Source organism: Sinocyclocheilus rhinocerous, unplaced genomic scaffold, assembly GCF_001515625.1.
Source record: "Sinocyclocheilus rhinocerous isolate Xijiao unplaced genomic scaffold, SAMN03320098_v1.1 scaffold430, whole genome shotgun sequence".
Classification (NCBI taxonomy): domain Eukaryota; kingdom Metazoa; phylum Chordata; class Actinopteri; order Cypriniformes; family Cyprinidae; genus Sinocyclocheilus; species Sinocyclocheilus rhinocerous.
In genome coordinates, this window is record NW_015668442.1 from 323498 (window position 1) to 339612 (window position 16115).

Consider the following 16115-nt stretch of genomic DNA (forward strand, 5'->3'; position numbering starts at 1 on the left):
CTAGTTTGTTCAAATCCCTAACCATATTTATTTATACCAATAATAACAGTGATTCTTGCCTTGGTAACTGAGTATTCTGCATATTTATGAATACCTTCATGATGCATTGTATATATATAAAGCTTCATAGAAAGTGCTACCAAATAAATATATTTAAAAAATAAAAGATTTAATTCTTTGCAAAAATTTAAATTGGAATGTAAATCGAATTTTCAATGAATCGAAATTGGAATGTAAATCGAATTTGAATGGTCTTGAACTATTAGGTTATTATTAGCATTCAAATTAATGGTGTTTATAAGAAGGAAACGGAAAAACAAGGAACGTTTTGCCAGTAATAAAGCTAGTGGCAGCAGTGAGGTATCGTAAATCACACCGCTGTCATCACATTCCACACTGTTCACCGTTCAAAACATTTTCCAGTTTAAGGAATTGTTCCCCCGAAAATGAAAATGTACACACCTTCAGTCCATCCAAGATGTAGATGAGTTTGTTTCTTCATCATTACAGATTTAGCAGGAGAATACAGCATTACATCACTTGCTTACCAATGGATCCTCTGTTGTAAACGGGTGTAAAAACATCATAATAATTCACAAGTAATTATATTATGCCCCTTTTTACAATATGTAATATAAGTCTCTGGTGTCCCCAGAATGTGTCTGTGAAGTTTCAGCTCAAAATACTCCACAGATAATTTATTATATCATTATGAAAATGCCTATTTTGAGTGGAAGCTGAAACACGCTGTTTTTCGTGACTGTCTCTTTAAATGCAAATGAGCTGCTGCTCCCAGCCCCCTTTTCCAGACTCCGTAAGGATGCATTTAACTCGACAAAGCGGTCTAATAAAGGATGTATTGATCTCGTGAATTAGCGAATTTTACTATACAAATATTTTTTAATTGGATGTTAAAGTTTATATGGAAATATTACATGACACGCTGATCTTTTAACAATGCATTGGCGCAAAAAACGCACACCTTTTAGACAAATCTGCCACAAATATTTGGACAAATGTGCCACAAAAGTGCCACAAATACTGCCTAAACAAAATACTGTTTTTGTGCACTTTATTTACTGTACCAATATTTTAAATTGGCCTTTGAACTTAGCTTTATTGCATGGAAAAAAAAGTGTTACCTTGCCAGAGCACTGACAGAGCCCACTGATCTAATGGCTTTGTTGAGCGCTCCAAATGCAAACTTTGCATGCAACAATCAGGCAGCAATTGACAGCACTCTGATCTAGTGGCATACAGGCATCGTCAGATTGACAGTACTCTAGCCCAATAATGTTGGGGGATCCAGTGGGGGCGGCAGTCATATTTCAGGGTGACCGTGCCACTCTTTATCACAACCCTGCTAAAAGTGCCAGTACGTGCGCTCATTGGCGCCCCTTCAGCTGGTGGCGCCCTAGGCGACCGCCTAGCTCGCCTATGCCTAGAAACGGCCCTGCCAGCATACATTCTACAGATCTTACACCTTTTAGACAGTTTTCAAAATGCAGAAAGTGCAAAGTGGAAGAAGAAAACTGGATGTGGTAATACTGCTGGACCAGAGGGAAAATCTATAATAATACAAACAGGAATGTTTCAGGCCGTTCAGCAGAGTAGAATTAGAAAATGTTTGAGGACAGACAGACATATTGACAGTCAAATTATTGGAGGATGTTTTCGATGCATCCATCTTGGCGTTTCCAGCTACGGCTCCAAAACCACCCAGTTTCCATAAAGCTGAAGCGATCCATGTGCAAAAACAAAACAAATGTTTAACAAAGACAAACAGACATCCGAAGATTCATCTCAATCCTCCATCGAGGCAGTTGGCACGTTGATTGAGTCATTATGCCTATAATGCTGTTTTTGCTTCTTGAAATGTTAAAATCTCCAAGACTGCCAGTCCAGAGGGTTTCATATAGTGGTCCATTTGCCATTAGTGACTCCTAAAGCTCATCGTTTGCCAAACCTCTGTGGTTAAACCCCACTCACCTCGACCCCGGCTCTTCTGCCGGCCGATTGGCTGTTGGGTGTGTCAGTCAATGATGCTTTCAGTCCGTTTAAAGAGTGGCCAAGATCCGTGAGAATGAGATGATGACGGTGAGAGCGGTCTGGCCCACCCCAAAAACCAGAGCTTCAAGAGGAGCCATGTCCTTCCCTGCCACACGGTACACACCTGCCACTGCTGCACCTGAGACAGGGGACATCAACATTCACATATGACTAGATAGCAAAGACTGCAGACAAACATTGATGTTGGCTTGAGAAACCCTAGTCTGAAATGGTTAAGCTTAAAGATAGACAGATAGGCAGATAGATACATAGATATTGTATCATGTTTATTTGTTCTTTGTTCTGAGGATTTAAAAAGGAACATCTGAGGCAAAGTTAATAATTAAATGACACATAACCTCCAAGAGACCTTCAGGTCTACTGAGCCACGAAAAAAGCAATATGTAAATGATAAAACCTTCCTCTGGGAAATCACATCTGAAACTGAAATATAGATGTTTTTGTGACTGTGGCTGTTGCAAAGTCAACATCAGTTTTGCAGCCTTAAGAGTTTAAAAGTTCAATTAAGACACCAAATATTTTCCACTATATTTCTGCTTTAAAAACAAATAGGACAATATTATGTAATATGCTTGTAAATATTGACTCTCAGACTAATTCAAAATTCAGCCTAGCAAAAAACAGCAGCAGATACAAGATTAGAAAAAAAGTCATAATTTAGCTTCTCATGAGTTTTTTTTTTTTTTTTTTTACCTGACCCTTACAATTACGCAGGCAAGTTGCTGAATACTGGAAACAGGAGCTGATACATAAATGTGGGCGGTCATATATTAATAAACTCATCTACATAGATGAGTCTAAACAGATCTACATAAAATTAAAGAAAATGAAATATGCAGGGTTTGAAATTAACTTTTTCACTCACCAGCCAATTTGGCTACAAAATTTTTAAGTTTACCGGTAGTGTTGTTTTTGGCGGCCTGTTTTAATTTTAGTTTTAGTCTAGTCTTTGTGTGAAGCTGTCATTTGAGTTTTTATTAGTTTTAGTCACGTTCATACTCTTTTTAGTCTAGTCAAGTTTCAGTCAACTAAAAGTCTGAGCATTTTAGTTTTATTTTAGTCAGAATTATCCATGACTATTTTCGTCTAGTTTTAGTCGACGAAAACTGATGACATTTAGTCTAGTTTTAGTCAATGAAAATGGTATTTTAGTCTCTTTTTAGTAATGCAATTCTATTTAACCCAGTCAATATAGTACAGGGCTCTACGCTTACTTTTCTTTTTAGGAGCACTTGTGCTCCTAACTTAAAAAATTTAGGAGCACGTTCAAAATTTTAGGAGCACCTTCTAAACAATTATCCAAAATTTTATCAAAAAGTAGCCTTCCCATTACGAGGTGATATTTGACTCCTCTAACTTTATTAAAAGTATGTCATCTTTTGTCAAATTCTTTAAAAAATTATATTTTATAAGCTTTTTAAAAATTCTTGCTTTTTGCAGTTTCGCGTGGGCTGTAATTTAAAAACAGCGCCTAATATAAGGTCTCCCTCGCTTCGGCGATCGGCCTACCGGGAATGTCCCGCTGCTCCCGATGGCCAGTAGCTACATCGCTGGGTATGTTCAAGTAAGCTAGATATGCCCAGATGCTGCGCAATTAGGCTTATTTAATATATCATGATGAGTCTCGAGTTCAGTATTTACACTAAATCTGTGCAGATTTGGCTTACATGAACTTCCTCAAGAAATTAATTAGTAAACATAATTTACGAAAAGTAACCCGCCAAATTGGCTAGTGATTTGACAGCGTTACCCGCCACAGCTGATTTTTACCCGCATTTGGCGGGTTGGCGGGTGTTAATTTCAAACCCTGGAAATATGATCAGTTTAATGCAAGTCGTGGAAGGATGAATGTGCTCTCAAGGTCCTGTTTGGGAGTCTTACTAATATAAAATAAAAGACTTACGCCAAAGATCTCTAGACTGGATAGCACTTTAGCCTGGCTCAGTCATTTATGTTCTCCAAGCAGACGTCTGACTGTTATTAAATGTTTTAGTGACATGATTCAGCGTGTTTGTCTAAAAGCCTGTGTGTAGGTTGATGTATATGTAAGCCGCTGTGTGTGACAGGTGTGTGTGTGATGTGGCTCTCAGTTAATGTCTCTCTTTCTCTCTATCTTTCTCTCTCTCTGCAAAATCCATATTAATAATAAAGCAGGCCACTGGGAATGGGCACTATATTGTACGGCTATATATAAATGGAGTCAAACTCCATTTGTATCTGACTTGAGAACAGCTAACAGCTAGTTCACTGACAACCTGCCCATTGTCCTTAAAACATCTTTAACATATTGCAGTATAAAGATGCACCAAAATTTTGGCAGCCAAAAAAAAAAATCATTCAAAAATCGGTTTCGGACAAAATAGTTCTGAAATCATTGACTGAAACAGTAACATTAAATTGAAATTAAAATAATAAATGTAATTTTTGACACATGATAGTTCGCTGTAGGTCCCTCAGCTCAATTGGGAAGCGAACCAATCACCTCTCCCTCTTTACTACTAGTTACAGCACAAAATAAACATGAATGAACATCAGAAGGTATGTTGAATGAAACAGTACAATTTACTGAACTGATTCATGTCTCATGTAATCGCTCAATCAGTGCTTCAACCACAGAAATATGTCAATCACACATTATATTTACCTCAGGAAAGCCAATTAATGTCCATAACCTCAACAGTCAGCTAGAAAAAATAACTCTAGAGAACAGCATTTTGCTAAATATATGCACTATAATACATATTATATTTTTACTGCACCCATGGTCTTCATTACATAATGCATATTTGAATTAATCTGTCACGAAAGCAAGTTTTTAATATGGTCATCATTTAAATGTTAACAATATATCATTAAAAATTTGCATCCTATGTGCAGTTTAAAATTTTATATACAAATCAGTTTTATTTGAGCGTTGATTATTATATAAACTTTATTTCCAGTTTTCGGCTAAATTAAAACTAATTTAGCTGTCAGTGAGGCATTAAAAAAATATTTTTGGTGCATCACTAATTATAATGCATTTTATTAATCACATAAAAATTATTTACAAGATTTTTACTAAAAATCACTAAGAAATCCTAAGTAACTGTCTAGAAATCTCCCAGAACTCACTAGCATCATGCACAAGCAAACACAACTCAGTTTTACTTCAGAAAATGTAAAATTCTAGTTGGATAATAAATATTTCCTAGCCTCATTTTGCCAGCAGAAGAGTGTTTTTTTAGAATTGAGAAAAAAAAGAAATTTAACAAACAAGCTTTTAAAAACTATGCATTAATGAATCATGCACCAAAAAACCAGGGACATTTAATAATATCCATGTCATATTAGGTTTAAGAACATGCACACTTATTTCTAAAATTGCTTAGACCACAAAAGCTGATAAGAAAAGCAGAAGTGAGCGAGTACTGACTAGTGATGACCCCGCCGGTGAGAGAGGCCAGGAACCCCACGCTGATGAGCACCAGTGTGATGAGCCGTCCTCTCTTATGACGCTGCAGAGTCACACACATCAGCAGACCCACGGCACTGTGAATGAACAGAGACGAGAATAGACACCACAGGAACACCCAGTACCACATTTCTGCAGACAAAACACACAGACACAGAGAGAGACAGAGAGAACAAACTGGTTAGAAAGTTAGCTGGTTTCCAAAAATGCAAATGAGCAGCATTTCTTTTAGGAAGCTTATGCATGAATATGTCAGCTGCATGTTTCATTCAGCAAGTGGCAGCCAGTTATGTCAGTTATTTCAGTGCATTTTACTCTAATATTGTGTAAAACAGTTAATACTGATGAATCACACTGGAAATAGATGGTAAAGCACAGTAAACATACAGCACACTGCAAATGTAGTATGGTAGAGTATAATTCTGAACCAAATCATGCATAGTTATGATTTTCTATGATGTGTCACTGTCACATCAAGTAATAACAAAAAACAAGACACATTCTAGTTCTTGTTTGTTCTTATTTCTTTAAAAAAAAGATTCTGCTTTCATGAGTGAAGAGGAACTGTTTTGTGAGGAACCGCTGCTAAAGGAACACTAATGGCTCGTTTCCACCGAGCGGTACGGGTCAGTACAGTACAGTACGGTACGATTCGGGACCAAACACCCTGATCCAGTACCCTTAGGCGTGGTGTATGCCCAGTGGTGTAGTGGTGCCTGGAGAAGTGGGTATACTCTTAATTTATGCCCCCATTTTTTAAGCGGCCCAGCAAAGGATGAACGGCCTGTGTTATAAACAGTGACATATAAGAGTCAAGACTAGTCTTGCATATTTTGTTCACCCCAAAATGGGCCAATAGTATTTGCACATTTTCACTTTCTGTAACTTCTGCTACTTGACTTACTGGAGTAAGGATCATTATGAAATTAATATTAGCCAGAAAAGAGGTGCAGATTTTGCAATAAATAATTAACATGTAAAAAATTACATAGACTGCAACAATTAACATTTAGTCAGAACCTCTAGTAGACACGCTATTTTGTTTAGTTATCTGTAGGAGAATCATGATCTCTTATTTGATACCAAAAAGAAAAAAAAAGAAAGAAAAAAAATCGTGATCAATTTATCCAGAATTGTGCAGCCTACTCCTATGTTTGACTGACTGTTTCTCCCATGGCATAAAGGAGATCTGTAAAATAATCCATGTGACATCAGTGGTTCAACCGTAATTTTACAAAGCTACGAGAATAATTTTTGTGCGCAAAAGAAAAAAAATAACAACTTTATTCAACAATTCGTCTCCTCCGCGTCACCCTGGTGCCATTTTGGAGAGTATCCACTGAAAGCAAACAGCTTATGCTGTTCTGTGTCAGCTGCGCCATGCCGGATCTGTTTCCTACGTTGTTGTTGTGATTTGATCTGGACGAAAACAGCGTATCTGTGTGACGCAGCTGACACAGAACAACATACGCTGTTTACGTCCAGCGGATACTCTCCAAAATGACGCTACAGGGTGACGCGGAGGAGACGAATTGTTGAATAAATTCCGAAGATGAACGAAGGTCTTACGGGTTTGAAACGACATGAGGGTGAGTAATTAATGACAGAATTTAAATTTTTGGGTGAACTAACCCTTTAAACATAACTTTGTGGTCAGCCAAAACGATATGACCAGGAACAAATAATAGATTCATAAGACCACGAATGCCTGCTAAATATACCCAAAACGAAATGTAGCTTATCTCATGTTTAATCACTACAGAGACATCAGAGCCAGCGGCAAATGTCGGAAGGACTAGCCGAGCTAAGGCTGCTCTAGGCAGATACATGAGCACTGAGCGCCCGTTGATCGCCTGGAGCTCCGAAATCGGCATAGCAAATTTTCAAATAGGCACTACCTTATTGAGAACGCATATTGAGAAACTATTGCTATTGTCTGTGTGAAAATATAAAATTATAAAATACACTGTTATATTTTTTTGTGTTTGCGCACTCTGTTGTAAATAAGCCCAACACTCATGGACAGCAGAGCAGAATAGTGAAGGAGAAGCTTATCACCTTGTATCACGCAAAAGTGACAATTCTAGTCAACCAATCAACGTTCTGCAGTGAGTTTAGCTCTACCCTTTTGGTACCCTTTGCTGTGCTAGGTAACCCAACGGAAGGGTACCAAAAAAGTGGTATGGTACGGTTCGCTATTTTGGTACCATTCACAACTTCTGGCAGTTCTGGAAACGGACATAATTGCGTACAGTACTGAAACGTACCACTCGTTGGAAACGAGCCATAACAGACTAAAATTCAAACATACAGTACTTGTACACTTCATACGTTCATTTATTAAAATTAAGAGACTGCAACCTTTTTGTTACATCATATTAATCTGTCATGAGAAACTAACTGTCATTTATTACTTTTCAAGTGCCTTTTAAACTCAAAATACAAAAAGTCATTATTTTGATTGAACACGAATTACAACTTATGCATTTGCACCACAGTCACCACTAATATGCATCACAACTGTTTTTTAACATTAATAACCAGAAATTCTGAATAATAATAGTGATTTCTGAAGGATCATGTGATACTGAATGATGAGCTTTGTCATCATAGGAATTAAAATATATTACATATACATACTTATATAAACAGAAAATAGTTATTTTAAATTGTAATATTTCACAATAGTACTGTTTTTACTGTATTTATAATCAAATAATGAAGCCTTGGTGAGCACAACTTTCAAAAACATTAAAACATTTTACCGACCCCAATGTTTTGAACATTAGCAATGAAGGAATGAAAATTCAAGGCAAATATCATCTGTGAACAATGTTTTATTGTGTGTCATTTTCAGTCAAGCTGTAATTTAGTCCAGTTATGCAAAAAGCATGAAAATATATGTCATTGTGTATGTTTAGGATACACAGAATGTTGGAAATTAAATTAGCCTTGGCAAGACAAAAGAATCAGTCAGTCCAAAAATGTATAAAATGTAATTTCTACCTCATAATTATTCTATTAAACAATTTCACATGTGGTGCACATAATATATGTTGGCTAAAAATGACAAAAATGACAGAATTCTGTATGGATATGCACTCTTGGAAAAAATTAAATTAAATAAATGAAAACTGTATTAAAGGCAACATGGCCAAATATGCCTGTATTTGAAGAAGTACTTCTGAGTGTGGGGTCAGAACACATCGGAACAGAACAGAACACCACGTACTTAAAACAGTGAAGCTCAATAAATACTCTCTCACAGTCTCCAACCTCGCTTTCTCATAAACTGTCCATTCTACTTTCATTTACTCTCTCTTTCACACTCTATATACCTCTCTCCATCTACCATGAGCTTGGAGACTGTTATTATTTAAGTGTCTTGTCCACACAGCTCTGAGGGGAGTAAATGGGCAGTTTGGTTCCGCTGATAAGAATGAGTCAGCTCTGGAGCCTTCCAGAAGATTCCAGGACATGGACGAGCATCGTAGCTCAACAACCAAACTGATTATCAAACTGCTGTTGTCATGAACTCTGGGAAATGCAGCTCCACATAAATGAGAAATGCTTGAGAAACCACACGCTCAGGCAGAAATACTGCTGACAGCCATAATTTAACATGTCAAAGCGAACATGTCAAATAACAAACTGTATATTTGCACATGCAGCGCTATACAGTGCTGATTATAGCTTTTGTTTATCCTGAAGCATGAAGAGATGTTATGTCATTAGATCCTTAGGATCTGTACATTTGTAAATCAACACATTTCTATTATATTTACTGTATATTACATCATATATATATATATATATTTTACTGTACATATACATTATCTAGTACACACATAACCATTGAAACATTTGGACTCTTTTTTTGAAAGAAGACCCTTAAGTGCACCAAGGCTGCAAACATTAATATAAACAAAACAGTAAAATTGTGAAATATAATTAAAATTTAAAATGTAATAAAATTGTAATAATATTTTACGGTTTTTACAGTAATTTTGATCAAATAAAAGCAACCTCAGTCACCTATGTATCACTTATGTCTCAGTAATCCAGACTAAACTGACACACAAACACAATGTATTGATTAAGCTATAAGCTGCCAGTCACATGATAAGTGAGACGTAGCATCCAGACTGAGAGGCCTTTGTGCTGGAAGTCTGTAAAACGCACATGCACGCACACACATGTACACACACACACACACACACACACACACACACACACACACATCACTACAAACAGATCAACATTAGCAACACAGAGAGTCGTCCATCAAACTATGTTATCAGTAAACTGAGGCAGACGGACACAAAAGCCTCAGAGCCATGCTGTGCCAGGAATGAGGTGGCACTGCCTAGTGCCTCAGCCAAACAAAAAGCACAGATAACACACAAATACTGGACAACAGACACTTCAGCACCGAGATGCAGGAAGACAGACATTTTAGAACAAATGGACTGGAAGAGAGACTGAGAAAGACTTTAGCACAGAGGAGTAAAACTAAAGCACAGAGATCCAGGAACACAGACAATGACGTTGATGGAAAGCATTCTTTCAATGTACTGCTTACCCACATTACCAGGTAAAGAGACACTTAGTCATTATTTCAACACTCACAGACTCACATTTTACTCACTAAAGGATATAAGGTAAGGATATTGGGGCTAAAGGCACACCTTTGCTACTCCCATAGTGTATGATTGCAAAAAAAAAAAGTTTTTTTTTTTTTTACATTGATGGAGCAATTGCTTTGTTTAAAAATCTTATAAATGTCAGTCTGCGGAAAAATGCACCCAATACTGATACAAATGCTATAGTAATAACACAGTTGCAGCTATTGCAAAATATAGTACAGCTAAAGTAATATGTTTTGCATAATGTTTAAGGTAATACTTGTGCAAAACAATCACTTCAGCAAGTGTGTAGACAATTAGTGCAGAATCAACTTCCAGGATTCAAGTTTTTCACAGTTATACAACAACATTGACCATCAGGATATATTTGCAGGGTCAAATTGAAAAAGGAGGGTTTAATGTAAAGCTTTCAGCGTTTGAAAGGCCTCTTTAAACACCCTGGGCACTGGTCGTGTCAACAAAGCAGTTTCTGAGGTGACAAAAAAACTTTTGTCAAGGCTGACAACGGTCACAGTGAGAAACATGTTCTCCAGCATCAGCATATAATGATGTACAGCACATACAAACAGCCAAACCTCTTATTCCAATTAAGCAAACGAACAAATAAACAAGCCTACCATCATCAAGCACTGTCTAACACTGTCTAACCACGATAAACAGGACCGGATTTAAAAAACGAGATGCTAATTGAGATAATGATCACCAAATGACAAGTAGCAACATCATGGATCTTTACCAATAATATACTGTAGTTAAAACTTAGTTTTCATGACAGTTTAAAGTTTCTAATGTACTTCTGCACAGGAAACTCAGCCACTGATGATTATTGAGACATGCTATATTATTATTAGCAGTGTCTGGCAGATGATAAAACACCAAAAAAGCCACAGACTTACATTAGAGAAGAACTTGACAAAGAACCCATTTAAACACCCACAACCCCTTGTAATAGCAAGTCTTTCACAGGAAAGCACAACTCAAATTTACATCAGAAATATATATTCTTGTAATATACACTACCATGAAATAAATACTTTTATTCATCAAGATTGCATTAAATTGATCAAATGTGACAGTTAAAACATTTACAATTTTACAAAATATTTCTTTTTCATATAAATACTGTTCTTCAGAACTTTCTATAATCCTGAAAAAAAAGTATCATGGTCTCCACAAAAAATATGACGCAGCATGTTCTCAAAACTGATAATAAAAGTATGTTTTTGAGCAGTGAATCAGCATATTAGAATGATTTCTGAAGGATCATGTGACACTGAAGACAGGAGAAATGATGCTGAAAATTCAGTAAAATAAATTACATTTTAACATATATTAAAACAGAAAACAGTTATTTTAATTGGTAATAATATTTCACAATATTTCTGTTTTTACTGTATCAAATAAATGTAACCTTGGTTAGTAATTTCAAACTGTTGAGTGGTAGCGCTTACAGTATTTATTTAGTTCTAATACAACAACGTCTTATTCGCTGCCTTATAATGATGTTTTGGCTTCATTAATTGTCGACCAGTTTGTAATGTTGAACTCGCAGAAGTCTAATTAATCTCCCATTTATGACCCAGACAAGCCAAAGTTACTAAGAATGCACTGTTCACCCAAAGGCACAAACAACTGCTAAGTAGGCAGAAGTCTGTCTCCTCCCTAAACGGCAGAAGGAAATGAAGTGACTAAATAGGCTTGTTGCACTGACCAAAACAGGAAACGCCATTAACTTTCCTCCCGAGTGGGAGTTTGTCATAATCTCATGCATTCTCTTTGAGTCTCTGTGCTTCTGCACCTGTGCTGTTCTTTCTCATCATCACAAAGAGAGATGTCTACTGCATCAGAGCCATCTGAACACAGCTGTCTCTGTCAGCGGCGGGGGCTTTTGAGGTGGACGTTCTGACTGATGGTCTATTCTGAAGCCACAGCTGATGTGCAACCTCATCCTATCATGTTCTTCAGCCAAAAATTAATATGTCTATTATTATGTCTTTCCAAACCCGTATGCAGTTGCACAAATAGATGTGTGGTACTTTTTTGGAGCTTGACTGTCATGGTCAAGCTCCAAAAATGCTTGTCATGCTTGACTGTCCCCCACTCACCATCATGGACAGCACTGTGACTGCAGTGGAGTCATTCAGGTTCCTGGGCACCACAATCATATACGTTATACTATATGTCATATAGAGAGAGAGGTTTTATATATATATTATATATATATATTTGAACAAACACCTTCATAAAGCTTCAATCAACTGTAATGTTTCTGGCTAATAGATAAAATTATATATATATATATATATATATATATATGTGTGTGTGTATATGTGCGATAAATACAAATCAATAAATTATTTAATAACATCCGTTTCATATATGCACCATTGATTGTAACACATTAAAAGAAAAGAAAATATTATTGCTGTAGTTGTTCATACAATTATGGGTGTAGCTACCTTATCTACACCTTTAAAAAGGAAATGAACTCTACTTTGGGCGATATGGGGCAGTTTTTCCATAGCAGGTTACACCCTTGACACTGAAAAGATGTTTTTACACAGTATTGGTGTTGACTAACACAGCCTGCTCTAACTCAAATATGACTGTATGTCACCAGTATTGTGGAAAGATCAGAGCAAGCACACAATCTACAAGGCAAAAGACTATAATGCTGCACAAAAAAGCCCACGAGCATGGTATCATGTGGAGACCCATATGGTGACGGAAATTACTAACGATTACTCCACTACACAAGCAGAGAGCCGCCAGAAACGATGCAATGACTCAAGATTAACTAAAGATTAATGAGTGGTACGATGCTTTTCAAAGGTTCACATCAGACTGGCCGCAGGCATTAGTGCACTACGGTCTAGACAAGCACAGCTTTTCCTTCAAAGCACACAAAAACCGACAGTTCACAGTCAGGTGCATGAGAAACTATTTGGACTATTTGGTTTGGACTCAACTACAACATCAATAGTATAGTATTCATTGAAATATACTTAACCTGTGGAGTACTATATGAAAATGATACACGATATGCATATCTTGATTCTAAATTATACTATATTAATGTTATTTACAAAAACTGCCACCCTTACAAAACGTCCTTATTGCAGTACCATAGTATTACTGTACCATGTTTTATGAATATGTTCCAAGGTAAAATCCTGTTTTGTCCACATTTAAGGTAATACTATGTATTTTACATTACTGTGATGCAATCGATGAATATAATAATCATTCATTACTATAATAGGGTATATATCAAAGTACCATGGTGCCACGTAAGATATGTAGTTCGCTGGCAATACACACTTAAAATATAACATAACAGATATTAAGTAATGCATGCAATACTATATCTTAATACTGAATTATTACTATATTAATCATGTATGTTATTTACCAAAACTGCCACCCTTACAAAAAGCACTTTGGCATGTTGCCATGTTTTATGAACATGTTTCAAAGTAAAATCATATTTATCCCATGGTAATACTATATATTTTACAATACTATGATGTTAGTAGATCAAAGTACCATGGTATTGCTATCATGTAAGGAACTGGCAATACACGCTCAATATATAATATAAGTATTAAGTAATGCATGCAATACTAAACACTCTGCATTATTAATCAGGCATGTAAGCACACAGTTAGTGTGATGTGAAGTGTGACCTTGTTCGGATGGGGTGCTCGTGCGTCTGCCGGTGTGGAGAGGCATGTGCGCGCGGCTGGATGAGACACAAGAGCCCGTTTCACCGGGTCTTTCTCCTCGTGTGAACGTACCTGTGAAGTGCTGTAGGGTCGGTACCGTGCCCTGGACCCACAGGCTGAGCACTTGCTGCACCGATAGATTAATGGAATAATCCTTATTCATGTTCGCGCTGGACGGCTGGAGCGCGGCCCTCTTGCTCAGAAATCTGACCGAGGATGGGGGACACATGGAGCCTCTTCACCGGTGCCGCTGCTCGCTGGAGGAGGATGGCGGAGCGGCGGTCCGTCTGATCAGCTGCTGCTCAGGGGCCATGATGGGTACGGCTGACACACACATACACATACACACACACACACACACCCTCTCACTCTCACTCACATACACACGCACACGCTAGCGCTTCTGCATGGCTCTTAAAGGCGCAGCGCTCTTAAAGGGAGGTGAACGTCACATTCACATTACGACCAAATACAGCAGTTTATGAATGAATATCATATATTGAATTTATTCTGTATTGAATTTAGAATGAGAGAGAGAGAGTACAATTCTAAATTCAATTTATGCATGCTATAGGTTGTTAAACCAGATACTATAAATATATATTTGAATGTCAATGTATAATGTATATTATAATGTATAAATGTATATTTAAATGTCAATTACATATTTAATATTAAATAAATACTACTACTAATGATAACAATATTTTTAATTATGTGATATTAATTAAATTAATCATATTAATAAATATATTGTTATTAATATTATTAATAATAATACTTTGATTGTGCACAGTTTAAGTTAAACCAGATTCTATACAAAAAAAAATAGATATCAATTAAATATTTATTATTATTATTATTAATTGTGGTCATTTATGAAATGATAAATAATTTCATAATATTAAAAATAAAATGATCATTTACGGTTATTAATATTATTGATAATAATGTTTTTAATTAAGCATAGTTTAAATTTAACCAGAATATATATAAACTTTGAATTTGTATATTTAAATAGCAATTAAATATTTCATACTAAATAATAATTAATTGTAGTAATGTATGCAATATTAAATAATTTAATAATATTAATAATAAAACAATACACTTTTATTGTTATTAATATTATTGATAATAAATATGTTTAGATTATGCTTGGTTTGAATTAATTCAGATTCTATATAAAATAATATGAATTTGTATATTTAAATATCAATTAAATATTTAATATTAAATAATGATGATGATGATGATGATTATTATTATCTAAATAACACATACCACATATAATTTAACCACAGAATGTTATTTAAATTGATCATCATAATTGAGTGGATTTTTTACAGTCAATGTTGAAACTGCACTAGAATATTTTCTGCTAGTCACATCTCCTCTCACTGTTGCCCTGCTGAATGAGATAAGGTGTTGCTGTTCTGGAAAATTCCTGCGAAATAAAACAGATCCATTTTAGGACAGGGATCTGACAGGGTTTAAATTTAAATGACGTCTAGGAAGCGTAGACATTAAGAAGTAATATTAATGTCTGAGCATTTCCTAAAGAAACTGAAGAAGCTTTCCTAAGCTCCTGCACTTTGTGGAAGAGATCATAAGCTTAAATATGTTCACATACATAATATTACATGAGCCAAAGCACTGAAATGTATCAAGCCAAAATGTGCCAACTATCAGAAAAATGCAACCTCAGATTAAATGTCTATTAATTCATCTGTAATATTGAACATAAAAGTCAAAAGAGCCACCCTTTGATTTTTTATTATTCTTTTTTTTTATTATTATTATTTTAGGACAATGAAGCAGGTTCCCAGAACAGGTTTACTGGACTCTGAAAAAAAAAAAAAAAAATCTGAGCATGAACTAATGGGATTTTCAATGGGACAGTGACATAAGCAGAGCAGCTTCTGTTCCTCAAACACAAACCCGGATAATTTTTCCACTATTTATCGGCCTGAAATTTAAGCCTACGCTTGTTGTATTACCTTACAAACCCAAACCTCTCAGCTTCTGCTTTCTCATTGTAAACGCTCCATTGTAGAAGCAATATCAAATAATGGCAGTACAGCAGGTCACGTGAGGACACCACACCAAAGGACTGGATGAAATAGTCTGAAGGCAAACACCTGACAGTGGGCCTTTTGTGAAGAAATCCCAGCTCCTCTAAAGGGCCAAAGGGTGTGTTTTTCCAAAGGCAGAGGGAAT

At 36.0% G+C, this 16115-nt stretch overlaps 1 protein-coding gene across 1 annotated transcript; it reads right to left on the reverse strand.

Annotated features, from left to right (window-relative positions):
• Positions 1 to 1965: 1965 nt before the first annotated feature.
• On the reverse strand, positions 1966 to 14278 carry LOC107734028 (transmembrane protein 170B-like). The gene is made up of 3 exons (XM_016545883.1): positions 13968 to 14278; positions 5486 to 5656; positions 1966 to 2188 (listed from the first exon to the last, which is right to left on the reverse strand). The coding sequence occupies exons 1-3, from the start codon at positions 14122 to 14124 to the stop codon at positions 2058 to 2060; spliced, it is 459 nt and encodes a 152-aa protein (XP_016401369.1). The 5' UTR covers positions 14125 to 14278; the 3' UTR covers positions 1966 to 2057.
• Between the last annotated feature and the right edge of the window lie 1837 nt (positions 14279 to 16115).

Coding starts and splice junctions, on each gene's coding strand:
- LOC107734028 (XM_016545883.1), bottom strand. CDS start 14,124: ATGTGTCCCCCATCCTCGGTCAGATTTCTGAGCAAGAGGGCCGCGCTC. Junction 5,657..13,967: donor GACCCTACAGCACTTCACAG/GTACGTTCACAC, acceptor TTTTGTCTGCAG/AAATGTGGTACTGGGTGTTC. Junction 2,189..5,485: donor CACCGGCGGGGTCATCACTA/GTCAGTACTCGC, acceptor CCCCTGTCTCAG/GTGCAGCAGTGGCAGGTGTG.